The sequence below is a fragment of the Phyllopteryx taeniolatus genome, chromosome 1, assembly GCF_024500385.1.
Source record: "Phyllopteryx taeniolatus isolate TA_2022b chromosome 1, UOR_Ptae_1.2, whole genome shotgun sequence".
Classification (NCBI taxonomy): domain Eukaryota; kingdom Metazoa; phylum Chordata; class Actinopteri; order Syngnathiformes; family Syngnathidae; genus Phyllopteryx; species Phyllopteryx taeniolatus.
Genome location: NC_084502.1, coordinates 13,204,285 through 13,231,499, shown reverse-complemented (window position 1 = coordinate 13,231,499; position 27,215 = coordinate 13,204,285). Strand labels below are relative to the sequence as shown.

At 45.7% G+C, this 27,215-nt stretch overlaps 1 protein-coding gene and 1 long non-coding RNA gene across 2 annotated transcripts; one reads left to right on the top strand and one right to left on the bottom strand.

Annotated features, from left to right (window-relative positions):
* Positions 1-278: 278 nt before the first annotated feature.
* Positions 279-8,081, bottom strand: LOC133477964 (major facilitator superfamily domain-containing protein 4B-like). Its single transcript, XM_061773406.1, has 10 exons — positions 7,802-8,081; positions 7,524-7,722; positions 7,188-7,430; positions 6,944-7,106; positions 6,729-6,844; positions 5,045-5,218; positions 4,824-4,971; positions 4,308-4,378; positions 4,113-4,233; positions 279-4,003 (listed from the first exon to the last, which is right to left on the bottom strand). Exons 1-10 carry the CDS (start codon positions 8,029-8,031, stop codon positions 3,909-3,911), a joined length of 1,560 nt encoding a protein of 519 aa, XP_061629390.1. The 5' UTR covers positions 8,032-8,081; the 3' UTR covers positions 279-3,908.
* Positions 8,082-13,239: 5,158 nt separating this feature from the next.
* Positions 13,240-15,471, top strand: LOC133477963 (uncharacterized). The gene is made up of 3 exons (XR_009788529.1): positions 13,240-14,388; positions 15,027-15,086; positions 15,320-15,471. It is a non-coding gene; the product is annotated as an uncharacterized LOC133477963 (long non-coding RNA).
* The last annotated feature ends 11,744 nt before the right edge of the window (positions 15,472-27,215 follow it).

Here is a 27,215-nt window from a genome sequence, read left to right as displayed (position 1 = left end):
AACAAACTGTGAAAGATAAATGCCACATTATAATGGAAGCTGCGTGATTAGATAAGTTGTTCCTTCTTTACCTTTTAAAAGGCTTTTCACAGAAATGCAAGTGTATCTTCATGACATATTGTTAAACACTTCTCTGCATGATTAGTATAGTCGAACATATGAATCATCACGTATCAGCTGTCTAATTAGCTATTTTTCTTTTTGGATGTCATCTCTCAACAGAGGCAGTAAATATATTAGCTGGGAAACACGAACAGCATATTTGATGAAAACACAAATAATACAATCCAGCTGTCCTAAAGTTTCGGGCAGCGAGGGCTTTATTGTGCGAAGTCATAAGCCAAGTGCAGGTTTTATGACCGCACTCAATCAAATGTGTTATCAAAACTGAAAATGTTCAGTGGATGAGCTTCGGCCAATTGTCAGTGATCGTCTGTAGTTGTGTCATATCAGTTTGAGGTTCTTCATTCCCCAGCAAGAACAGCAAGGGGACGTTGACAAGAAACGGAGATGAGGGCAGCTAAGGCACTCACAATGCCAGTTTGAATGAAGCTCTTGAAATTGATCTCGGTGAGAAAAGCAACACAACTCAAAGCTGATCCCGTTACAAATGGATTCTGCAATGACTGCTAAATATTTGATGACATTAAAGGCATCCTTTGAGAAAACGTTTGCTGTTGTCTTGCTTGGGAAAAGAGAACACGAATTGTGTTCATCGCACGATCGAAAGCAATCGTTGCGTGTCCATTCTGAAACACAAAGGCTGTAAATGACCCTATTTTCACGACCAGAGGCGCACTTCAAAGTCTTACATTTCCTCCAAAATGTGACGTGGCGCCTTATAATGTGTGTGCACCGAGTCCCAACCCAAAACGTGTCAATGTTGTGTGTTGTCCTCTCTACACACACCGACCGGACCGGCATGACAGCCAGTATTCACGACGTACTCCCGCTCCCACCCGTCCCTCCGATGTCAATGCACGACGCCACCCCGGGCCCTGCGGCGTGCCCGGCTCGTATTATCATGTCAACTGCCCAGACTGACCTTTCTTTTGCATTATATATATGATTTCGTACAGACGTAATTACTCCCGCCACGAATCAGTCGCACTGCCTTGCTCACCGTTTCCCAAAGTGACTCAACCAAAAATCTCTCTTCTATTTGACTCGACGCTCTCCTTTCAAATCCACATGAAGAACATGAACAAAACAGCATCTTCTTTGATATATTGCCCATTCTCTCCGCTAATGACACACAGATCACAGTCGGTGCATTTGTTAATCTCGCCATGACTCTTGTAATGTGCTGCTTTCTAGTCTTCCCATGTCTAGCATTAAAAGCCTGCCGTCGGTACAAACTGCAGATATTTGAGTCGAAATGTTCCCATCTCCATTTAAGACATATTGGCGGCATTCAGGACTGTTATGCTGCAGCTTCTCGTCTCTCTTCCGCCCTCCGCTCCTGCTTCGAGCGGGGGCTAGGTGGCCATTGCTGGATTCCGCATCGACCGACTGGGACACGGTCTTCCCCGGAAGCCTTGCCGTGGAGGATTCTGCTCCCACCGACCAGGCCAGGTCCCGATGAAGAACCGCTTGCCTGAAGGCAATGACCTGTGCTGCTTTATCTCCTTAAATGGAGTCTAATGCCGTCTTAATTAACGTTGTTCAGCACCGTATTATGTGTTTTAAAGCACATTTTTATTCTGTGGCTTTCAGCCCAGCTTAAGACTCAGGACTTTCGTGGTTTTATTGTTCTTTTGTTTTCATTGCTTATCTTAAATTGTTTGTATTTCTGAAATGTGATTCTTTTATCTGTCTCCAGCACTTTTGTTTTCAGCTGTTTAAAGGGCTTGATAGCGTTGATCAATGTCGCCCGCTCGACATCCATTGTGGCTTGTTCATCCTGAAAGGGAATCCCTCCATCTGTGGTCCTTTCTCAAGGTTTCTTCTTTTCTCCCCATTATGTGAGGCTGCACAGGATAGAATAGAAAATATTGCTAAGTGAAACAGTTTGCTATCCTAACTGCCATTTCCGCCACCAGACCACTAACCTCACCCGCTGTACAAACAAAATGATCGCAGAACATGTAACAAGTCGCTAACACGCCGAAGGGGTTTTTTTTTTTTTCCCCAACCGGGCATGTGCACACATAGCCATTCGGTGGTGCTCAAGCACCAGCCCTTTTGCCCTGAGCCAAAAAGGGCTTTTTGGTGCAGCTCTTTTTTTTTCTTCACCAATATTTAAAAGAAAAATGACCCTCTCTGTCATCAATTTGACTAAAGTGTTTTGAAATCTGACCAGCATTTATTTTAGTCCTTGGGAGAATTGCACACGTGCTCCCGCCTTGACCCCAGCCCCCCCTCCTCCTCCTTCCAAAATCCTCTCATTTGAACAGGGCTGTGTCGACTCCCCTTTGTTAAACATGTTATCATTTATTGTATTGATTTTCAACGGCGCTTATCCTGGTTAGGGTCACGGGGCGCTGGAGGCTATCCCAGCTGATTTTTTTAAATTGTATGAACAATTTCCCAAAGTCAGGCGAGTGTACCACCGCACCATCAGTGACTGTATTGATTGTGTTAACAGGTTAAAGACCTACTTTTGTCTTTTTTGTGGCTCCCATTGTGCGCACGTGCCTGGGTTTTGCACAGGGAGCCATTCGAGTTGGGATTGCCACTGACTCACTGACACACAGTTCAGTAAAGTCAATTAGGAGCTTTGAATGTTTTGACGAACAAATCAATTGCCAGAGTATTTCATTCCTTCTCTTCTGACTTTGCACTCAATGGGTTCCAAGTTATTGAATGAAAGTATTACAATTCTTTTCTTTGTTTCTTTTTTAAAGGTATGATTTCTTTTTTTAAAGTAGCATGAGCACATATTTCTTTCCTATGCGTCTTCTAGTGATTTCTATGGCTTATCACCGTGAGGTTTTCTGGCAATCTCTGTTGCCCCCTTCTGGATGTCTGCAGAAGAACTGGCTGCTAAGAAGTTGCATCCAGCAAACATGAACCAGTCGTACTTCTGTGGAGAAATTGATTGGACTTATTCGTTTTCTTACCAAGTACAAAGTCCTCACCGCATAAGATTAGCGCCAAAGCGGTTAAAAACAAACAAACGTGAATTTTCATTACTGTGTTTCACTTATATACAGTCGGAGAGGATCTGTGTAGTGTTGTGCTACATGACGCAGACGGTGTGGGTTCGATTCTCAGTCAGTGTGCCACTGCCAGTGGCCAGTGGCTGGGAGGGGGGGTTGCATCAGGAAACAAATCATGCCAGTGACTCACGGTGGTGACCCTTGACAGGGAAAAGCCAAAAGTGGCTTCTTTTTCTTCTTCTAGTTACAGTTACATAAAAAAACGTATTCCAGAAGTTTCAAAAAGCTCATTTAAAAAAAAAAACTTTGCAAATTAGGGATGGGCTTTTGACAATATTCCCTCAATGGAGAAGGCAGAATATGAATAATTCAAGAAACTACTTGGATTGTTATTTGAATATTCTTTTTCATGGGAAGAGAGGGACTCCTGTTTTGATGCCAGTGTTGCATAGAAAACTGAAATGCTGCCAAAGGATTAGCCATAGCTGATGTCACGTGGCTCTCGTGAGAATCACTCTTTTGTGATTATCGGCGATGCGAATAAACTTGACCGGGCGCCTTCAGACAGCCAACTTGAGAATGCACCCCATTTTGCCTCCAATGCATCAAGATGCCATTATTCAATAATTAGATCCACACAATTGAAACGATCAAATCCATCCATATTGCTCATAGCAATATATATATATATATATATATATATATACATATACAGTACATATTGCTCCAGCACACTAAAAGTCATAAGAGTCATTTTGGTAAATGTATGGATTTGATGTAAAGAAGAAAAGCCAGTGGCCACGACTCTCAGCTCTTCTGCGCCTCCTCTTTTGGCTCGACTTTGGGCAATCCATTGGTTTCTGGCGTTTCCTCCTCCACCATGGCGGACTTTTTTGTCGTTCCTAGTGGGGAGGCAAGAGGAGGGCAGTGAGTGAATGATGACAAGGGTGAAATGCGTGCAAATAACCCCGCAGCAGGCCTACAGTGGGCGAATATGAGTTGCCGTTGTACCTGTGAGATAGTTTCTGTGCATCCGATGGAAGAACAGCAGAGCGATAAAAAGGATCAAACCAATGCTGGCGATAATCACTCCACACAGAAGGAAGCTATAGCTGCCTTCAGTTTGGATAATCTGAGGATATAACGGCAATGCTAAGTCTCCACAAGAGTTGCTTCTGAAATTGCATTCATAGCAATTCAACTTACTGAGCCAACCAGAACCTGCATGACCATCTCTCCCATTCCTGCACTTGTCACCAGCACTGAGGTGGCGCAACCTAGAAACAATCCGTAGTTTGTTTGGAATGTTTGGTCTATTATTAGCGTACGCGTGTGCATTGGAACCTCGGTTTATGAACATTTTGTGAAAAGCCAAATCACCTCGGGCTGGACACTATTTTCGGTTTACGAACAGAACTTTGTGCTTTTTCTCACGCCGCATCAACATTATTGGCTCCGCCGTCCTTTCGGTAGCTTTGTGGTTTTTGCCTAAAATGGCTTCCGCCTCCCACAATGCAATGCAAACGCTGCGCTCTATTGTGGGTGGTGGTGACCCTTTAGGGCTAGCAGTAAGTAACCACAGCGAACGTAAACGCGTCTTGCATTTCTGTTCATTTCAATTTTAAACATGACATTGGTTTATGAACTTTTCGGGTTAGAAACGGGGGTCGCGGAACACGTGACGTTTGCAAGCCGAGGTTCCACTGTGCACTGTGACCGTACCTTGGTAATCGAGGATGTCTTCAGTGTAAGCAAGCATGCACGGGAAGATGCTGCTGAGGAAAAGCCCACACAAACAGGTCCCGACATACAAAAACGTACTGCTGGTGTAGAAGATCAGCAGCAGCAACACAGTGATAATAGCACCTGCCTGTCAGACGGAGGACAAATGAAGTTGAACCTTCAGCGGTCACATGCGTGTTTTTCCAACGCTTCATTATTACCAGGTTGACCATGAGCAGTCTCACAACTTGGAAACGGTACGAGAGAGGTATGGACAGCAGTCGACCTGCGGTGATGGACGCCCAGAAAATGCTGGCTAAGTAGCCTGCCGTCTTATGGGGTAGGGACATGGGCGATGCAACGGCATACGTGTACACAAAACCGGCGTATGCCCCCTGCAAAAGAAAGGCACGCTTGATCATGTTGCATGTAGACAATCATGTATTCATGTATTCATGTAGTCATCCTTTCCAGCCTCGCCCCCCCAAAAAAACAACAAACAATACTGAAAACTTTTAATACTGAAAACTGCACCCTGACATATTGTACTTTAGAAAAACATATCAAGTGGGGCCTTGAGATACGAGTGACGCGACTGTTGAGGTTTTTTTTTTTGGAGGAAGCGGTTTTTGCTTGGACTTGGGGGCGCAGATTTGATATCAGTGCTGTATGGTGGCAACGACTCAACTCACTTCACAACAACCAGAAGTTTGTGAATAGAATGTAAAGAATTAAACAGTTTGTGCGTCATGATTAATTCATTGCGCCACCTTCAGGTGTAAGTGACTTGACCACAATAATAAAGTCACGCAGACAAACGAAGAAAACTTTCACCCAGCGACTCCGAAATCTGCAGTAATATTCGTTCTTTTTCACAGAGGATAAAGAATATATGCACGTGAGCATTCTTTGATGCTATCTATCTACATGTGTTGCTGCATCATTTGTGTTCCAATATCCATGTCGTTCGTTAGCCCGTCAAAGGCGTTTCCCATTATGTGTTAGCATCAAGCTAACTGACTGGATATGATTGTTTCAAATACATAACGTAATCCTCTTGTATATTCAGTTTGACGGAAAACCTCAACTGGGAGTGACACGAACCTGCTTGAAGCCTATTTGTTCACTTCTATTTGTTTTGCGAAGTGACTCGTGTTCACTGCCACCATTTTTTTCTGGCAAGTCAAAGCACAAAATCATCAGAACGACAGCTCATATGTCAAAAAAGTTGTAAGTCGGCACTCTCTCATAGCTCGAGGCACCAGCGTTGAAAATGTAAAAGTTGTGTAACTATTTCAATTGCTGCCTGAAAGTGATATAACTCATTACATTTAATTACATTTGGATTATTTTTCTTCATTTTGAATGAATGCATCGGACCCTTGGATGTTTCCCCTAAAAAAGTGGATAAATACTACAGATGATCATTTTGGACATATTAGTTGTTGTTGTTTTTTTTACACAATTAATAAACTGATGACAAAACATGATGAAATGTAAATACATGATAAAACATGTGTTTGTGGCATTATATGTGTACAACATGTAGAAAAAGACGATACCATACCATGTTGACCTAATGACCTCAATATGAGTCTAACCTTTTCCAAATCTTAGACAAACTAATAGATTGCACCACAGGGTGGCGCTTGGAGGTCATATTTGGAAAAGTAGGGCGGAATGGCACATGACCAGAGAGAGCCAATCCTTGAGAAGGATGAAGTGGCGTGACAAAAATCATAACAATCGGAGTTTTTGCAGCTAATTGAGATCATCGTGGATAATGAATGTCAAATTTGTAATGAAATGATGTCATCTTGTTCCGTGTTTCAACACTGAAGGCACCACTGTACGTGTGGCAGTGTCTCTATGAATGTGTGCTATTCGCGTTTCCAGCTCACTCACCACAATACCATCAGTCATGAAGAGCACCATCCCACCAAGGATGTGAATCATGAAGAAGGATACTGGCAAGCCGCGCAGGTTATCATTGTGACAGCAGCTGAAGATATCCCCGTGACCTGTGCTCACAATTGACACAAAACGGCATTTATTGTTGTTGTTGTTGTTGTTTTCCTCGGAAGAGGAAGGCATGCATTTTCCATGGGTTACTACTATACCTCCAGCTTCATGTGCTCCCTGCCCCACTTCTGTGCCCTCAGCTCCCTGCCGGTTCTCCATTGCCAGTTCATCTTTGTCCAGCAGTTGCGGTGTGCCTCTGGGGCAGCATGGTATCAGCTGCTCCCGATACATCAAGAAGAGCACAGCGAGGGGCACAGGCAGCTAAAGGAGCACAATCAAATCATCTTCATTTTCTGAAATATCACCATCAAGTAGGTCAGTGTCTTTGTTTGGAGCCTTTACATTGATGAGGGCCATGATCCAGAAGGCATAGTGCACACTGGACTCTTCCTCTCCCCCCCCGTGGGGCAAGTAGTTCTGAGTGATGTTGTGCTCCGCAATAGGACTGTTTCTCAGCACGTTCCTGAAATGATGCATGATCTCTGTCCCGTTCCCAGTGTGATTCCCACAGCCGTGCTCCGACAGGAAAGGATCTGCAATCAGAGGGCTCACCAGGGCGCCGAAGCCAATAAAGAAATGGAGAGCCTGCAAAAAAGAAGAAGCGGGAGTTATACTTTGAATTACTCTGACTACGGGGCACTTCGGGAACCAGTCCACCTTGAGAAGATGCCTTTTCACCTGCAAGAAAACAGCAGAGTCCTTTTGATAGATGGTGACCAGTTGGATGTTTGCAATGGTGTCGATGAGTCCCATGGCCAAACCGGACACAGCCATGGCAATGGCCAGCACCAGGACATTGTTGCACAAAGGGATGACGGAAAATATCACAGAGATGATGAGCGCCGAGACGAATAAAGCGGACAGAGCGCTGAACAACCTGGAAGAGAGCAAAACAGTGACGACCTCTCGACGGTCGGCAGCCACCGAGACCTCGCTTCTTCGAGCGAGTGACTTACGTCCTCTTGAAAACGCCGGCGACCGAGCTGCCGATCAACAAGCAGAATTGCTGCGAGAAGAACACCCACGTAATCTGGCTCAGCGTGGAGTTGGTTTGACACTGCAAGTCCAGAATGGTAGGCCCGAGGAAGGCGATGCACAGTCCGAAGCTGAAGAAAACACTCCAGTAAGTCAACGTGTGGTGGGCGTTCCTCTTGAACAGAGACACTATCCGATCGTCCACGAACATCTTGGCCGCACGGAAAGGAACGAGCAGCAGACTGGAGCGTCCGTTCCCTTGGCTTCTTTTAAAGCGCTCTAGTCCCGGCTCTATTGTATTGCTTAACTAAAAAGGATGTCCTCGTGGGTTAATGGGTGAAGTGGAAATGCTTGGAACAATAACAGGCGCATTCGAATTGGGTCAATGATTAGCACCTCAGAAAAAGGGGCCGCTTGTTGAAATGCGTGTTTATGTTTTGCGGCGGAAGGAAATGTTTCAATCCGAGCGGCGACGACACATTGAGAAGATCCTGTTCTTTGGTGACGGCACCAACTTGCATCATCTTACGCTATTCAATACTATAAATCTGTGACAGACCCCGTGTGTCATCGCGGGCAGGTGATTTCTGAATGGAAAATGACAGAACTAGAATAGTGCTTGCATTGTCATCATCATTGAGTTGACGTTCGTGCTCGAGCGTGCTGTGCCGTTTCCAAATCAAATCCAAATAGTACATTGCTTTACATGAAATTTGCCCCATTTTTTGGGCGTGCAAAAGGTGGGAGGAGAGAAGCATCCAAATGGAATTTGTCCGGGCAAAGACGTCACTCGAGGCGGGTGAATTGTGTGTGAGTCAATAAGCGGCAATGACGTTTGTCGCTTTTCGCAAACGATAAAGAATATATGCCTTGTGAGTTTTGTGATATTGTCTGTCTCCATGTGTTGCTTCACCGTTCAAATATCAGTCGTAACACCACAACTCTCAATGCTAATCGTTAGCACGTTCGTGGTGTTTTCCCATTATGTGTTAGCCTTAACCTAGCCGGGCATTTCTAAGGCAAAGAAATGTTGTACACAACATGCAATTCTCTTTGTTTAGATGTTGAGTTTGACAGCACGCTCGAACCGTAAGTGGCAATAAACATCTTGAAGGCTCTTTTTTGAAGTTTTGATGACTATCTGCCAGACTGCTGCTTGTTGTGAAGTGCGTTGTGTTGAATTGGCTGCCGGCATGCATTGCATGTGTCTGTAGTTTGCGCTCGCAAGTCAAAGCAAAAAAAAAAAAAAAGAAATGGTCGGAATGACAGCTCGTATCTCGAAGACCTCATAAGTCAGGTCCATAGTATATAGTATGTCAAGGCACTACTGTATTTTCATGTTCATTTCATATGTTAGCTGCAGCTGGAGGCTGGTTTTCTACAATCGTACGTTATTCATGAATTCAAGGAATGTAATATACTGTGTATCATTTCCCCCAAACTCTTCATTTGTGTGTGCAACCAGCAGCACTGCGATGCACACACTGTTGATGGTTTGTTGTCAAGTGCGTCTGATGGCCTTCACAACATCAGCTCCGCATGTGTTCCAGATGGCGTCGATCTGTCACGATCAAAGCGAGAGTGAGTCAAGTTGGGATGGCCGGTGATCCGTCGAGACGCTTCTTTCATTTGTAGTCCGCAGCGAATGACCGTAAGGTGGAGCGTTATTTAACTTGGAGCAGGGAATTAATACCTAATCCCTTGAATGATTGTATGGGAGAAGCAACGGTGGCGAGCCTGAATATGTTCAATCAATCACTCGGATTTTTCTGAGAGCTCCTAACCTAAAACGAAAAGCACTTTGTTTTTCAGATAACATAACAGATAAAGGAAATAATACACATTTGAATGTGACAGACTGCTACACTTTTTCTTGGGTTGCGATATGTTTAGTCAGTTTGACATTTGTCTGGATGTCATGACACATTTTGAGCACAGATGATTTGAAATGTCTCACAAGTGGACATGGACGAGCGAAAGCTCACGCGTGTTTATACAAAAGATATTGATTAACGTGTATCACTTCCTCCTCTGGAGATATAACAACACAGGATGACTTCTTTCAGGTAATTGTCAACTTGTGTAAGCTTAAGATACCCGTTAAAAATCAACAGCCGCTGTCTGGTTACCGAAGAAGGACATGAACCTTTTACTTACATGGGTTGGATTGTCAAAACGTTAACAGCGGCTCAGTTTATCGTCATCATTTAAAACGACATTGAACATTTTCACTTGCGCATGTAACGGAAAATGCATCAAAACTGAAAATGGCCAATTATTCTTACAGAAATGTTGCACTGACGCGCGGTAAATGTATCAGAATCAGAATCAGAATCAGAATCAGAATCATCTTTATTTGCCAAAACACACAAGGAATTTGTATGCAGTTCATTTGTCAAACGTTCTCAAGTCGAGCCTGTGATTGGTTGCCTTATGCAACACAGAAACCTCGATAACGTTTTCATTTTTCACCAGGCCAAAACCTATTTGAAGTTTCAACACAAGGTGGCGGTAGTGTACTGCAGTGAGACACAATTCGAGGGCAAATATTCAAGTGAATGCGTTTTACAGATCTTACATTGGGACCAAAAAAAAACAAAAAACCCCTGAGAATTACAATAGAAAATGATCACTAATTCTAAAATCAGGATAACATTGCCCCAAAAATGCCATTGCTTTTCTAATATTGAACGTTCAAAGTTGACCCTTGGTGGACTGTTTGTACATAACTATTCAGGAGACATATGCAGTACATGCATGCAAATACTAAAGCTCACTTTTGTTTTCCTCTGTCAGAGAGTCATTGTGGTCTTTTTAAAATGTATTTTTATTCATCTTTTTGTCATTAATATTAACCGTTTGAACTTACAAATGTGCCTATGACTGTCCTCAGAATGACTGTAACCTGGTCTTATTAAGACAATTAGTCATATTTAAGACACAATCAGAAAATGTTCTGACAGTTGAAACCAGACGTTAACATAGAGTATATAGAAAAAGACACACACTTTTTTTCCTCACTGTCTGACATGAAATCAGACTCAACATTTTCTGTAAACTTCTGATTTTGAAGAAAGTAATTAAAAATTGCCTAAGAAAATCCTTCTGTCAATATTCTGGCATTTAGCAAAAATCATTCATTTTGCTAATCCTAATGAACCTTGAACAGGAAAAGTGTAGTCAGTCTGATTTCATGTGAGGGAAACAAGTATTTTGATATAGTGTATGTAAACATCTGGTTTGAACTGTATATCCATCCATCCACTTTCTGTCGCGCTTCTCCTCACGAGGCTCGCCCATCCCGGCTCTCATCGGGCGGGAGGCGGGGCACACCCTGAACCGGTTGCCAGCCAATCGCAGGGCACACATAAACAAACAACCACATTCACACCTACGGGCAATTTAGAGCCTTCAATCAACCTAGCACGCATGTTTTGGGGATGTGGGAGGAAAGCGCAGTGCCCGGAGAAATTCCACGCAGGCACGGGGAGAACATGCAAACTCCACACAGGAGAGGCCGGGCGGGGATTTGGCCACCGTATATGGAATAGTCAAATAAGGAAAAGAGAACTTTCCAAAAGGGTGACCTTTAGAAACCTGGCTCACTCACTGTAATTGTAATTGTCATTTCAAGAAAAGAAAAACAACAACAACAACAACAACAAAAACAACAACTATGGGCTACACACAGAATCCTGACTTTTCTTCTGGACTCTGCCATTTTTCAACATTTGTTGATATTTTTTTACTCAAGCTCAGAAGTTTTTGTCGGACGTGTGTGTGTGTTTTTCTTTTCTCCGCTTTTAGGAGTTAGAAATTTCCATTTGGCTTAGCCTATTTGTCAGTAAAGAAAAACACATTTTTGATGATGAAAACTTTTTTTATTGAAATGAACAACTGGGTCCAAAGAATTTCAAGGATTTTTGAGCATCAAAAAGCACGATTTTGTTTTGAGACCAAAAACATAGGCTGAAAGTTTAGTGCACAGTACATAGAAATGATGTATTTCTACAAAACAGTTTCATCAAATCTCATTAGATTTCATAGGTTTGCTAAATGTTGTAAACATGAAGCAGAACTCCTTCAACTTATTCAACTTGAAGTGATGGTCATTTCGAATCCTATTCAACTCACATCACATCACATGCTCATACGTGCCCTTGTCAATGTTATTGTTTGTTTCAATCCTTCCACATCAGATTCATGATTGTGTCAAAGCCACAGGTTGAATGACATCAGCCGAGATGCTTTGAGTAGTGCGTAAGTGTGTCGTGTCGGCATGGAGGTTTCCTAAGCTATTGGCTGCTTGATAAGGAATGAGCTAAAGAAATATGGGAACGGCAACGGGAAGCAGGAAGTCGGTATAGGTTTTGGTATTTTCACTGGGAAAGTCAGACAGCCACAAATAAGTCAAGCTCTGCAACAAAGTGAAGTCAAGTAGATGTGACACAAACAAACTCTTTATGCCACAAGACCGTAGCTGTCACCTAAATTGATGGGCATGCCATGCAGTACAACCCTTGCACCCAAAATAGAATAGAGCGATAGAAACAGAAGCAGTAGCAAGAAAACGCGTGTGAACCTCAGGTATCGACTCGTCCGCATTCTGTGTTGGCTAAATCTCCCAACGCTTGTGTCGCAGATGTTTCTGTGCATCTGAGTGATGTTGCTTAACAGTCAGCGGTTTCTCTCTCACAAGATGAAAACAATATGAGAGGCCTGTGACGATAACAGCTTCTGGCATCCCATCACATAAACGCAAGCCTGCTGTATCGGCGGACCCTTGTTGCAATGGCTAATTATACTCTCTCATCTGTAGGAAATCATTCATTGGTTGAGAATGAACAAAAAAAAGGCAATCATTGAAGAGTTTTGAATTCAAATAAGAATATTACAAATATATATTCAGTTGAATAAATATTCCTCTCCAATAGACACAGTGCCTCAATTAGTTGCCAGGTGCTTCATCCATTTATACAAATGAACACCTCTCCCCAAACGGATGCCTCCTTTTCTCCCTCGGTGGTCTTGATAACAAAAAAAAAAAAAAAAAAATATATATATATATATATATATATTAGACTTTACGCTGATCTGTGTTATCGGTATCGGACGATCATTAGCATTTTATGCCGATCGGCTTTAATGTCATAAATCGCCGATCCGATCAATGATGTCATCGATCGGCTCCGCACAAGACATTTAACTCCGTGTCGCGTATGAGTCCAAAAGCTAGTTTATTTTTAGCCTTGTCACGTGTCTCGTTTCGCAGTACTGTCACTATCTGACGGTCAAGAAATACACACAAATGACACACACACAAAAAAAAAAAATAAATATATATATATATATATATACATGCACACACACGCACCTATAAATATTTGTAATGTATTTTTTTATTTGAAAAATAGCACTCTCTAACATACTTTATAAAAACATACAGTAATGACATTATTGAATAGAATGAAACAGCTTGTAACAATTTCTCCTTCGATTCAATGCACATTGTGCCGCTCATTTTCGTATGCATGCCTCCGCCACCTGGGGGCAGTGTAAGACAGACATAGGTATTTACATGGAGAAAGAGGAGACGTCACAAATCCTCAGCAATAATATGAGTTGCTCTTCATAGAGGATAAAGAACATATGTCTGTGAGTACTGTTATATCATCTGTCAAATATCTGTTGCTTCAAAGGTTATAACACACCGCTACATAGATTCTAACAGTTAACCCGTGTCCGTGGCGTTTCCCATGATGTGTTACCATTCGCATAGGTGGTCGACTAAAGGCGCAGCTTTGTGGTCGTTTTAAATAATTCCCTTTGTTGAATGTTTAGTTTGACAGTAAACGTCAATGGAGAACGGCAGTAAACAGCTTGAAGCCTCTTTTTCTGAAGAATATTTTCTAATTCTACCGTGAGGTGAGTTGAAGCGAGTGACTGCCACCATGCTCGTATCTCAAGTTTGTGCTCCCAAATCAGAGCAAGAAAAAAATCGGCAGAACGACGGCTCAAATCTCAGATCACTTGCATCTTAAGACACCACCTATAAAGAGAGAGAGAGAGAGAGAGAGAGCAAGCCATGCATGCAGCAGTCGAGATGCAAAACATACAGATGCGATCTATCCTTCTCGTATCGTTTGCTACGATATCTCTTGCGCAACAAGCCCTTCCGATCCTCTCCTCTACTTCGCCTCGCACCCGTCCAGAGTGCAGGGCGGCGACGTGTGTCCTCGAGGAACCTGGTGAATAGTAATGAGCCAGGCCTGTGTCTATTTGCTGGAAAAGCCAGATGAAGACTGGGAGGCTAGGAAAGGGTTAGTGGGGAATGAGGAGGAGGGCTCGACTGGGAGTGAAAAACAAGGCTCCTCTCGCAGCACTGACGCAGTACAAGTGTGAGTTGCACTTGCATTAATCCTCATCGCACCCTCTGACCAACGTGACGTCACTCATTAGAAGCTTCCAAAATGGCATCTCTTCTCATAGTCGGTACTCACATTGAACAGAACGGGACGAGGGGGCCGCAACACCTGCCCACATACTTCTGATGGACTGGAAAGGCAAAGTAAGACAAGAAGGAAAAGACTTGTTTGAGGGTGTTTTGAAGTCCTGTCAATACTTTACAGTAAATGCAACTTGTTTTTGTCCCCGATGGAGGGTGGGAGAGTGGGACAAAAAAATACATTATTCGTGGAAATGGGAGTGGTGACAGTGAAGGATAACTGAAGAATATTCTCACTGGTTGCAAAGATCGACTTGAGTGGCTGGCCTGAAAGGAAGGGAACAAACACAATAGAAAGCCCCCCCCCCCCCCAGCCCCTCTTTTATTCATCAAGGACCAGTGGGCACTCTGCCAACTTGGAGTCTTAAGAAATCATTCAAAGAAAGCCAAAGAAAGGGACTTGTTTAAAACCAGGAACAGCATTCTTTCACAGTCTCTTGTTTTTGCTGACATTTCCCACGTGAAGCAGGGATTTCTGCTCGATGATTTCTCTGACATTACATTTGGGGAAGGGGTGGGGAGGGAATCGGGCTGGGGGTTGCCGAAGAATTGCCATTCACGTAACGTTATAAGTGGGTGATCCCTTCAGAGGCCCCTTTCACCCTCTTTCCCTCTCTCATGGTTTTTATTTGGCTTTTCCTCCCTCCTGCTCACATCGTAACTCCGCCCCCCCCCCCCCTACCCATTGTCTCACCATACAGTATCAGACTGAGGGGATGCCATTCCGGCTCCAGCGAGGGACGCAGGAGAGGGAGAAGGAGGTAAGAGTCAGATTTCCCATCGCAAGCATGCGTTAGGAGAACCTTACTTTCAGAAGTGTGTTGTACAAAAGATAGGCTTGAGGGAGTGTTAGAGTGCAGCATGGGAGAAGAAATCATCTTTAGATTCATCTTTAGATTCAGAGCCAGTAACCTGCGATGATGTATGAGTCATTTGCTGTGTCCGTCCTGTTCTTTTCTTTTTGCCCACCTCATCATTCACGCTTCACCATTAGACCATCAGAATAGATCAAACGTGGCCAAGACCATCCATCATATGTGATTCAAAACATCTGGCCAGAGCTGATTGTCCTAATTGGCTCCCAGCAGAGAGGGACCACGTACGATGTTAGGGGATTTCGAGCTAATCCTCCCTGTGGCTAACAATCACCTTCTTGTCTGGACAGAGGTTGTCACGGAGGCTTTGGTAATTTATGCTGAGATATGCATCGACACAGGCTCGCTGGGGCTCATTGGAGGTGGCCTTTCATGAATAAACAATCCGTGTGCAGCCAATTCGATCTCTGAGGTCATCTTAATATCCGGTACGGTCACACCAAATACACTTGGAATTTGAAGGCTGCATGAAACCATGTATATTTTTATGATAGTAAATGTACGAGTTGTAGTTTTTCCTCTTGCAAGAGCTTGTAACAGGTGTACGGGAAGTGGAAGAGAAGTGCTTCTCCCGGCACTGGAAAGTTGCATGCAGCATGCTACAGGAGGTTGAGAGAAAAAGGGACTTTTGTTGTTTGAATTGACAAATACCTGGCCCCTACGCACCTCAAATACCTCTGTTGCATTTGATACAATGTCAATAAATGCCTCCTCTGTCCTCCATAGTAGCCTGCTTCCCCTCTGTACACAGCACTTTTTTTCTTGTTTGTACAAGGGCTACTGTTCTCTGAGTACACATCTGAGCGAGCGAATCTGGCCTCCATAGTTGGAGTCTCTAGTCAATGAAAAAAATGCACCGAACACCTCGGATTGTCTGTTAACATCAGCGTCTTTTTAGTCGTAGCTCTGAGGCAAACCAAGAACAAGAGGGCCATCCTATTAATACAAGCATTGTGGTGTATCTCAAAAGAAGAAAGCCTCCAGTGATCGTCTTTACTCTGACAGTTTCGATTCAACTGCTACCGCGCGTACAATCACACTGTGCCACTCTATATGAGCAGCTGGTCATTTGTATTATTATTTTCAGCACATTTCAACATTTCCCACAACTTCCGCCTCCATTGCAAATGATGCGAATTGGATGAATGTTATTATTTGATATCGCTGTATGCTCTAGTAATCCGTTGCGTTGAGGTTAGCGGTGTGCTGATTTCACACTTTCAGATAGACGAGGAAAACAATTGTGATCAAAATGGCACCGTGCATACAGCATCTTATATCAAAGATTAGTTTTGCCTGCTCGGGGATTTAGATCACTCCCACGATATGCTGCTGTGAGGTTCAAACATCGGGTAGGGGTCATTTTATTTGAGTGTGTCCTCTGAAAAGTCCAATTTTCTAGGAGAGTGCTAGTTCCCCAGGGTTGATGAAGACTCGCAGTTTCTTTGTTTAATTATTCATGCTTATGTGAGTTTTAAATCCGGAATGTTGTCAGCAACCTGCCCCTCATTTGACCTCTTTTTTTTGTTTCCAAGCTCTTACTGCAGCAGCACTCCATCTTGCCATCCAAATGAGCCCACGACTGTGTCATATGGCTTTCTATTCCTATGTGAAATCCCTCTAGCATGTCATGTAGGGTCTAAAGCCATTGGACACACAGTGGACAGTCGACATGAGGAGACCTTGTTCTCGAAATATTATTTACATGCTTCACTTTTCTAACTTCAAGGTGCTCACAACACTTTTACCTTTTCACTATATTCTCAGAGTCAGAGAAGGATTTGTGAAATGAAGTATACGAAGTGTGTCGGAGAAGTTCCAGGACTGACGTCACGAAAGACGTGCGGTCCCTTCTTTACCATGAGGGCTACGTTCCAGAACCTCCGATACGTGACAATCTGCTAACTATCAACATATGTGATTATTTACATCTATTTTAATACAAACACAAAATATGCAGGTGAGGTGCAGGTATTATTTTTGTCCGCTTGGGGTCGCCATCCTCACATTTTACACTGTATTATCTGTGACTTTGCATGTGTGTGCCGTTAAAAGTTGAGTGACGTGGAAGTCCGTAAATGAGCATGTGAGTGAGAGAGAGTTCTCTGTTGTTGGTTTAGGATAGTCTGGTGTAAAGTGCCTCCGGGTGTCAGTTGTGGCCTATGAATGTGTTTATTTTGTTACCATTTGTTCAATAAAGCGATTGAAAGTGCCCCGGCGTCTGTGTCTATCCTTCACCACCCGTAGAGGGATCACAATTCATTCCAACTAGTGGTGGTAGGCTATATTCAATGAGCTAATATTTACTTGAACTTAGACCTGGTACACACATAAAGGCAATCGGCATTGTTTTTGTGCCGATTTTGCCCCTTCCCAACCAAACACGTCAAACGCCAGACAATCTTGTCTTATAAGAACATCCTATAAGATTGTCCTTAGGTACGAGTGGATTCGTTTTGATTTTAGGATCCGAAACAGGTCGGACAGATCTTAAATAAAGAATGCAAATATTTACCGTCTTCATGACTCCGTGAACTGTGACGTGAATATGAATGTGGCCAATCAAAGATGCAATCTTACTGAGTGAGGAACAACAAAGCGGCAGTAAACAAAAACAATGTCATTTTTTCTTTTTGTATCAAAGTGGGTTCCCCAGACGGCAAGAAGCATTTTCCAAAGCAAGTGGTTTTTTGGGGACGTCGCCATTTTACAAGGCTCCTGGGTGCAGTCACCTGTGGGAACACACGGGAAGCATCAGTGCATATCCGAAAGTGTTTCTTCTTCTTTGGTTTTGAGAGATCACGTGTGATTACGCAAGATTTTGAGATCGGCGGTAGAACAGAATCTTAATGTGTGTGGTCTTCTATTAAGATAAGTGGCGTATACGACCAAAACTGCTAAATGCCTGATTTTTTATTTTTATGTGTGGGGTCTGTCACAGAGCGGCACGGTGGCCGACTGGTTAGCACATCTGCGTCACAGTTCTGAGGACCGGGGTTCAAATCCCTGCTTCGCCTGTGTGGAGTTTGCACGTTCTCCCTGTGCCTGCGTGGGTGTTCTCTGGGCACTCCGGTTTCCTCCCACATCCCAAAAACACGCGTGGTAGGTTGATTGACGACTCTAAATTGTTCCTAGATGTGAATGTGAGTGCGAACGGTTGTCTGTTTATATTTGCCCTGCGATTGGCTGGCGACCAGTTCAGGGTGTACCTTGCCTCCCGCCCGAAGATAGCTGGCATAGGCTCCGGCACGCCCGCGACCCTTGTGAGGATAAGCGGTACAGAAAATGGATGGATGGAAATGGGTCTGTCGCAGATACAAAATAATCTTTTAATATTTCCAAAATCCTTATGTGTGTACCAGGCCTTAGACGAGCAATTTCGTTTTGCATTAGACACGTAGCGGATTCTCTCTCTCTCGAGGCTTCATCTCGTGTTTTATACCAGTGGTTCTCAACTGTTATCACCCTGGGACCTGCATTTTCCTTTTGTTGTGAAGTCTTGACCCACTTTTCTATAAGAACAATTAGGAACGTGTTTTGTTTAAAAATAGCCGCTGACAACACACGTATAGTATATTATATTTTCAAAAGCTGTTTCAAATGAATTTGATGTACCTCCAAAGGAATATTGCTCATTATGACATCTGCGAGCCAGACGTTGCGCTGCACTGTATTTGTTTGCAGAGTAAACTAGTGGCTAAAGCACAAGGCATCTACACTTCCTGTTCTTTACCGAAAATGTTCCATATGGGAACTTTATACGTCTCTGTACTGTAGTGGAAAATTCAAAATAAATATACATGTCATTATTTTTTTACTAGTTGTCCGCGACCTACTTTTGGGTTCCGACACACCAGTTTAGAACCACTGCTTTGTACCAAGACTCGTACTACCTGTGCCCCACTTTGAGAATCACAGCAGTAGAGCATCGCCAGTAGAAGGTACAGTGTCGATAAGGCTTAATGCTAAGCAGACCTCACTCTTGGATTTACATTTCTGTACTAGTTCTCTTACAGTGAGTACTTTGAACAAAACATATCGGTTCGCCGATACGAGTGTAGCCAGTGAGCTGAACAAGAGCAATGTGCAGGGGAATTGGTCTCAGTCCAGCAGGGTCAGTAACTTTCAGGTTGTCCAGTCACACTTAAAGCTCAAACTGTGGTGGTGCTTGAAGAGTTGAAGTAGGGGAATGCAGTCATGTGTGTGCCTATATCGGATCTGTCCCCATTTGTGGACAAGCAAGCCAACAAGCAGTCCTGTGCACTGTTTATATAAGATAGCCCAAAACACCAGTCATTTTCTTCCTCATTTTTGTTGAAGAATACTTATTTAGTCCTCCTGCAGCACTCACGGACAAGCTCCTCCGCAGGATAGACGACAAGGAGGCAGAGACAAGAGACGAGAACGGACTTAACTGTTCATCGGAAACCTTTTAGCGAACAAGAAACCGAATTTCTATCTTTTACAACTGAAGTGTGCGTAAGTGTAAACATTTGTTCAGTTGTACTGCATGTTTTGCTTCATGCTGTGTGCTACACCACATGCTGAATGTAGTATGATGCTGCCCAAATATCGCTGTCATTGTAATTCGTTTTTAATAAAAGGGATGTTCTACGTCACTGTGTTTTTGTATGATCAAGATTCAAACAAGTTTGCAAGTCATACAACTATGTGTTTATTCAGGGCAAATGCAAATATTGATGAATGTAAAATCATCAAAGGTAACAAGATCTGCATGACTTTGGAGGTTTTGGTCTCATGTCCCATTCACAGCTCTACAATCGTAATCGCTCCAGCCTCGGTCAGGGATCCGCAGCACAAATTTACAATTCTGTTTAACCATCCAACATGAGAAGAATATTGTGGCGCTTTGAATGATGTTACAGGAAAATAACTATATCATGACAGAATGAGTAGGTACTGTCATCCATATTATGTGTCAAGTAATTCCTTGGCTGGCAGACAGACAGTTTCAATAGTATGTCCACCCTTTGGACTTAGCTGGAGTTCTGCATCAATTGGTAATACAATGTGATCTGATCTTCATCTAAGTCACAACAATTGACAAAGTTTTCCCAAAACTGATACCACACAAACAATTATATGCTCCTGTATTTTTTTGCTGAAAAGTAACACAAAATGTACAGTAAATGTCACAGTGGAGGGGAGTAAAAATATGTGAAGCTTTGGATTTATTCATTACTGGTTGCCCCTCCTTTGACAGCAATAACCTCAAACAAACGGTTCCATTAGTTGCAGATAACACCTGCACAACAGTCACGAGGAATTCTTTCCAGAATGTAGCACTCATGGGGCAACCATAAAATAAATGAGTCACACTTTTTAGGTTTTGCTTTAAAAAAGGAACATTTGTCATCAACATCAAGAAATCGTGAAATATAGATGTGAGCTGGGTATATATTGTGTCGTAGTTTGTAAGTGTAATTCTCAAATTGTATTTGTAATGAAACTAAAAATAAAAGGAGGAAGTCAGTAATTAATATTCCCAAATTGAGTGTTCCATCCATCCCCTCCTTGAGCCGTCACCTTGTCGTGGTGGAGGGGTTTGTGTGTCCCAGTGATCCTAGGAGCTAAGTTGTCTGGGGCTTTATGCCCCTGGCAGGGTCACCCATGACAAACAGGTCCTAGGTGAGGGACCAGACAAAGCACGGCTCAAAGACCCCTAATGATGACGACAAACAATGGACTTCGTTTTCCCTTGCCCGGACGCGGGCCACCGGGGCCCCCCACTGGAGCCAGGCCTGGTGGTGGGGCTCGAAGGCGAGCGCCTGGCGGCCGGGCCTGCACCCATGGGGCCCGGCCGGGCACAGCCCGAAAGGGTAACGTGGGTCCCCCTTCCCATGGGCTCACCACCTGTGGGAGGGGCCATATGGGTCGGGTGCAGTGTGAGCTGGGCTGTGGCCGAAGGCGGGGACCTTGGCGATCCGATCCCCGACTACAGAAGCTGGCTCTAGGGACGTGGAATGTCACCTCTCTGGCAGGGAAGGAGCCCGAGCTGGTGTGTGAGGTCGAGAAGTTCCGACTCGATATAGTCGGACTCGCCTCCACACACACCTTGGGCTCTGGTACCAGTCCTCTCGAGAGGGGTTGGACTCTCTTCCACTCTGGAGTTGCCCATGGTGAGAGGCGCCGAGCAGGTGTGGGTATACTTATTGCCCCCCGGCTCGGCACCTGTACATTGGGGTTCACCCCGGTGGACGAGAGGGTAGCCTCCCTCCGCGTTCAGGTGGGGGGACGGGTCCTGACTGTTGTTTGTGCCTATGCACCAAACAGCAGTTCAGAGTACCCACCCTTTTTGGAGTCCTTGGAGGGGGTGCTGGAGAGCGCTCCCGCTGGGGACTCCATTGTTCTGTTGGGGGACTTCAATGCTCACGTGGGCAATGACAGTGAGACCTGGAAGGGCGCGATTGGGAGGAACGGCCCCCCCGATCAGAACCCGAGCGGTGTTCTGTTATTGGACTTCTGTGCTCGTCACGGATTGTCCATAACAAACACCATGTTCAAGCATAAGGGTGTCCACACGTGCACTTGGCACCAGGACACCCTAGGTCGCAGTTCGACGATCGACTTTGTGGTCGTGTCATCGGACTTGCGGCCGCATGACACTCGGGTGAAGAGAGGGGCGGAGCTGTCAACTGATCACCACCTGGTGGTGAGTTGGCTCCGATGGTGGGGGAAGATGCCGGTCCGACGTGGCAGGCCCAAACGTATTGTGAGGGTCTGCTGGGAACGTCTGGCAGAATCCCCTGTCAGAAGGAGTTTCAACTCCCACCTCCGACAGAACTTTGCTCATGTTCCGGGGGAGGCGGGGGACATCGAGTCCGAGTGGACCATGTTCCTGCGCCTCCATTGCTGAGGCGGCCGACCGGAGCTGTGGCCGTAAGGTGGGTCGGGATTGCGCCTGTCGTGGCGGCAATCCCCGAACCCGTTGGTGGACACCAACGGTGAGGGATGCCGTCAAGCTGAAGAAGGAGTCCTATCGGGCCTTTTTGGCCTGTGGGACTCCTGAGGCAGCTGATGGGTACCGGCTGGCCAAGCGGAATGCAGCTCTGGTGGTCGCTGAAGCAAAAACCCGGGCATGGGAGGAGTTCGGTGAGGCCACGGAGAAAGACTTCCGGACGGCTTCGAGGAAATTCTGGTCCACCATCCGACGTCTCAGGAGAGGAAAACAGTGCACCACCAACACTGTGTATAGTGGGGATGGGGCGCTGCTGACCTCGACTCGGGACGTTGTGAGTCGGTGGGGAGAATACTTCGAAGACCTCCTCAATTCCACCGACACGCCTTCCCATGGGGAAGCAGAGTGTGGGTTCTCTGAGGCGGGCTCTCCTATCTCTGGGTTTGAGGTCACCGAGGTAGTTAAAAAGCTCCTCGGTGGCAGGGCCCCGGGGGTGGATGAGATTCGCCCGGAGTTCCTAAAGGCTCTGGATGTTGTGGGGCTGTCCTGGTTGACACGCCTCTGCAACATCGCGTGGACATCGGGGACAGTGCCTCTGGATTGGCAGACTGGGGTGGTGGTCCCCCTTTTTTAGAAGGGGGACCGGAGGGTGTGTTCCAACTACAGGGGGATCACACTGCTCAGCCTCCCTGGTAAGGTCTATTCAGGGGTGCTGGAGAGGAGGGTCCGTCGGGAAGTCGAATCTCAGATTCAGGAAGAGCAGTGTGGTTTTCGTCCTGGCCGTGGAACAGTGGACCAGCTCTACACCCTCGGCAGGGTCCTCGAGGGTGCATGGGAGTTCGCCCAACCAGTCTACATGTGTTTTGTGGACTTGGAGAAGGCGTTCGACCATGTCCCTCGGGGAGTCCTGTGGAGAGTGCTTCGGGAGTATGGGGGACCGAACCCCTGATACGGGCTGTTCGGTCCCTGTACGACCGGAGTCAGAGTTTGGTCCGCATGTCCGGCAGTAAGTCGGACTCGTTCCTGGTGAGGGTTGGACTCCGCCAAGGCTGCCCTTTGTCGCCGATTCTGTTCATAACTTTTATGGACAGAATTTCTAGGCGCAGCCGAGGCGTAGAGGGGGTCCGGTTTGGTGGCCTCAGTATTGCATCTCTGCTTTTTGCAGATGATGTGGTTCTGTTGGCCTCATCAAGCCGTGACCTCCAACTCTCATTGGAGCAGTTCGCAGCCCAGTGTGAAGCGGCTGGGATGAGAATCAGCACCTCCAAATCTGAGACCATGGTCCTCAGTCAGAAAAGGGTGGCATGCCATCTCCAGGTCGGGGATGAGATCCTGCCCCAAGTGGAGGAATTCAAGTATCTTGGGGTCTTGTTCACGAGTGAGGGAAGAATGGAACGGGAGATCGACAGGCGGATCGGTGCAGGGTCTGCAGTGATGCGGACTTTGTATCGGTCCGTTGTGGTAAAGAAAGAGCTAAGCCGAAAGGCGAAGCTCTCAATTTACCGGTCGATCTTCGTTCCTACCCTCACCTATGGTCATGAGCTGTGGGTCGTGACCGAAAGAACAAGATCCCGGATACAAGCGGCCGAAATGAGTTTCCTCCGCAGGGTGTCCGGGCTCTCCCTTAGAGATAGGGTGAGAAGCTCGGTCATCCGGGAGGATCTCAGAGTAGAGCCGCTGGTCCTCCGCATTGAGAGGAGCCAGATGAGGTGGCTGGGGCATCTGATTCGGATGCCTCCCGGACGCCTCCCTGGCGAGGTGTTCCGGGCATGTCCCACCGGGAGGAGACCCCGGGGACGACCCAGGACACGCTGGAGAGACTACATCCTTCGGCTGGCCTGGGAGCGCCTCGGGATCCCCCCGGAAGAGCTGGATGAAGTGGCTGGGGAGAGGGAAGTCTGGGCGTCCCTGCTGAAGCTACTGCCCCCGCGACCCGACCCGGATAAGCGGTAGAGAATGGATGGGATGGATGAGTGTTCCATTCCATTTTGCTTCCGCGTTGACGGTGCATTGCGAATGCAGCCCTATGGGGGGCACAAGTCAGTGCAAACTGTAGGCCGGTCCCAAGCCCGGATAAATGCAGAGCGTTGCGTCAGGAAGGGCATCCGGCTTAAAACCTTGCCAAACAAATATGAGCGTTCATCCGAAGAATTCCATACCGGATCGGTCGTGGCCCGGGTTAACAACGTCCGTCACCGGCGCCGTCAACCTGCAGGGCGCTGTTGGAAATTCAGCTACTGTGGGTCGAAGTCGAAGTCAAAGAAGAAGAAGAAGAAGAGGTGGAAAGCGGGTTCTTCGGCAGAAAGAGAAGAGGAAAACACAGAGCCTAGAACTGAATGTGGGGACTTTGAATGTTGGGACTATGACAGGAAAATCTCGGGAGTTGGTTGACATGATGATTAGGAGAAAGGTTGATATATTGTGTGTCCAGGAGACCAGGTGGAAAGGCAGTAAGGCTAGAAGTTTAGGGGCAGGGTTTAAATTATTTTACCATGATGTAGATGGGAAGAGAAATGGTTATTTTAAAAGAAGAGTTGGCTAAGAATGTCTTGGAGGTGAAAAGAGTATCAGATCGAGTGATGAGGCTGAAATTTGAAATTGAGGGTGTTATGTGTAATGTGATTAGTGGCTATGCCCCACAGGTAGGATGTGACCTAGAGGTGAAAGAGAAATTCTGGAAGGAGCTAGATGATGTAGTTCTGAGCATCCCAGACAGAGAGAGAGTCGTAATTGGTGCAGATTGTAATGGAAATGTTGGTGAAGGTAATAGGGGTGATGAAGAAGTGATGGGTAAGTACGGCATCCAGGAAAGGAACTTGGAGGGACAGGTGGTGGTAGACTTTGCAACAAGGATGCAAATGGCTGTAGTGAACACTTTTTTCCAGAAGAGGCACGAACATAGGGTGACCTACAAGACCGGAGGTAGAAGCACACAGGTGGATTACATCTTGTGCAGACGATGTCATCTGAAGGAGGTTACCGACTGTAAGGTTGTGGTAGGGGAGAGTGTGGCTAGACAGAATAGGATGGTGGTGTGTAAGATGACTCTGGTGGTGGGGAGGAAAATTAGGAAGACAAAGGCAGAGAAGAGAACCATGTGGTGGAAGCTGAGACAGGACGAGTGTTGTGCAGCTTTTCGGGAAGAGGTGAGACAGGCTCTCGGTGGACGGCTAGAGCTTCCAGAAGACTGGACCACTGCAGCCAAGGTGATCAGAGAAGCAGGCAGGAGAGTACTTGGTGTATCTTCTGGCAGGAAAGGAGAGAAGGAGACTTGGTGGTGGAACCTCACAGTACAGGAAATCATACAAGGAAAACGGTTAGCTAAGAAGAAGTGGGACACCGAGAGGACCGAGGAGAGGCGAAAGGAATACATTGAGATGCGACACAGGGCAAAGGTAGAGGTGGCAAAGGCCAAACAAGAGGCATATGATGACATGTATGGCAGGTTGGACACTAAAGAAGGAGAAAAGGATCTATACAGGCTGGCCAGACAGAGGGATAGAGATGGGAAGGATGTGCAGCAGGTTAGGGTGATTAAGGATAGAGATGGAAATATGTTGACTGGTGCCAGCAGTGTGCTAGGTAGATGGAAAGAATACTTCGAGGAGTTGATGAATGAGGAAAATGAGAGAGAAGGGAGAGTAGGAGAGGCAAGTGTGGTGGACCAGGAAGTGGCAATGATTAGTAAGGCGGAAGTTAGAAAGGCATTAAAGAGAATGAAAAATGGAAAGGCAGTTGGTCCTGATGACATTCCTGTGGAGGTATGGAAGCATCTAGGAGAGGTGGCTGTGGAGTTTTTGACCAGCTTGTTCAATAGAATTCTAGCGCGTGAGAAGATGCCTGAGGAATGGAGGAAAAGTGTCCTGGTGCCCATTTTTAAGAACAAAGGTGATGTGCAGAGCTGTGGCAACTATAGAGGAATAAAGTTGATGAGCCACACAATGAAGTTATGGGAAAGAGTAGTGGAGGCTAGACTCAGGACAGAAGTGAGTATTTGCGAGCAACAGTATGGTTTCATGCCTAGAAAGAGTACCACAGATGCATTATTTGCCTTGAGGATGTTGATGGAAAAGTACAGAGAAGGTCAGAAGGAGCTACATTGTGTCTTTGTAGATCTAGAGAAAGTACCCAGAGAGGAACTGTGGTACTGCATGCGGAAGTCTGGAGAGGCAGAGAAGTATGTTAGAATAATACAGGACATGTACGAGGGCAGCAGAACAGCGGTGAGGTGTGCTGTCGGTGTGACAGAAGAATTTAAGGTGGACGTAGGACTGCATCAGGGATCAGCCCTGAGCCCCTTCCTTTTTGCAGTGGTGATGGATAGGCTGACAGATGAGGTGAGACTGGAATCCCCGTGGACCATGATGTTTGCAGATGACATTGTGATCTGCAGTGAAAGCAGGGAGCAGCTGGAGGAACAGTTAGAAAGATGGAGGCATGCACTGGAAAGAAGAGGAATGAAGATTAGCCGAAGTAAAACAGAATATATGTGCATGAATGAGAGGGGTGGTGGGGGAAGAATGAGGCTACAGGGAGAAGAGATGGCAAGGGTAGAGGACTTGGGGTCAACCGTCCAGAGCAATGGTGAGTGTGGTCAGGAAGTGAAGAAGCAGGTTGGAACGGGTGGAGGAAGGTGTCAGGTGTGTTATGTGACAGAAGAGTCTCTGCTAGGATGAAGGGCAAAGTTTATAAAACAGTGGTGAGGCCAGCCATGATGTATGGATTAGAGACAGTGGCACTGAAGAGAAAACAGGAAGCAGAGCTGGAGGTGGCGGAAATGAAGATGTTGAGGTTCGCTCTCGGAGTGACCGGGTTGGATCAAATTAGAAATGAGCTCATCAGAGGGACGGCCGAGGTTCGATGTTTTGGAGACAAAGTTAGAGAGAGCAGACTTCAATGGTTTGGACACGTCCAGAGGAGAGAGAGTGAGTTTATTGGTAGAAGGATGATGAGGATGGAGCTGCCAGGCAAGAGAGCTAGAGGAAGACCAAAGAGAAGGTTGATGGATGTCGTGAGGGAAGACATGATGGCAGTTGGTGTTCGAGAGGAGGATGCAGGAGATAGGCTCTCATGGAAAAGGATGACGCGCTGTGGCG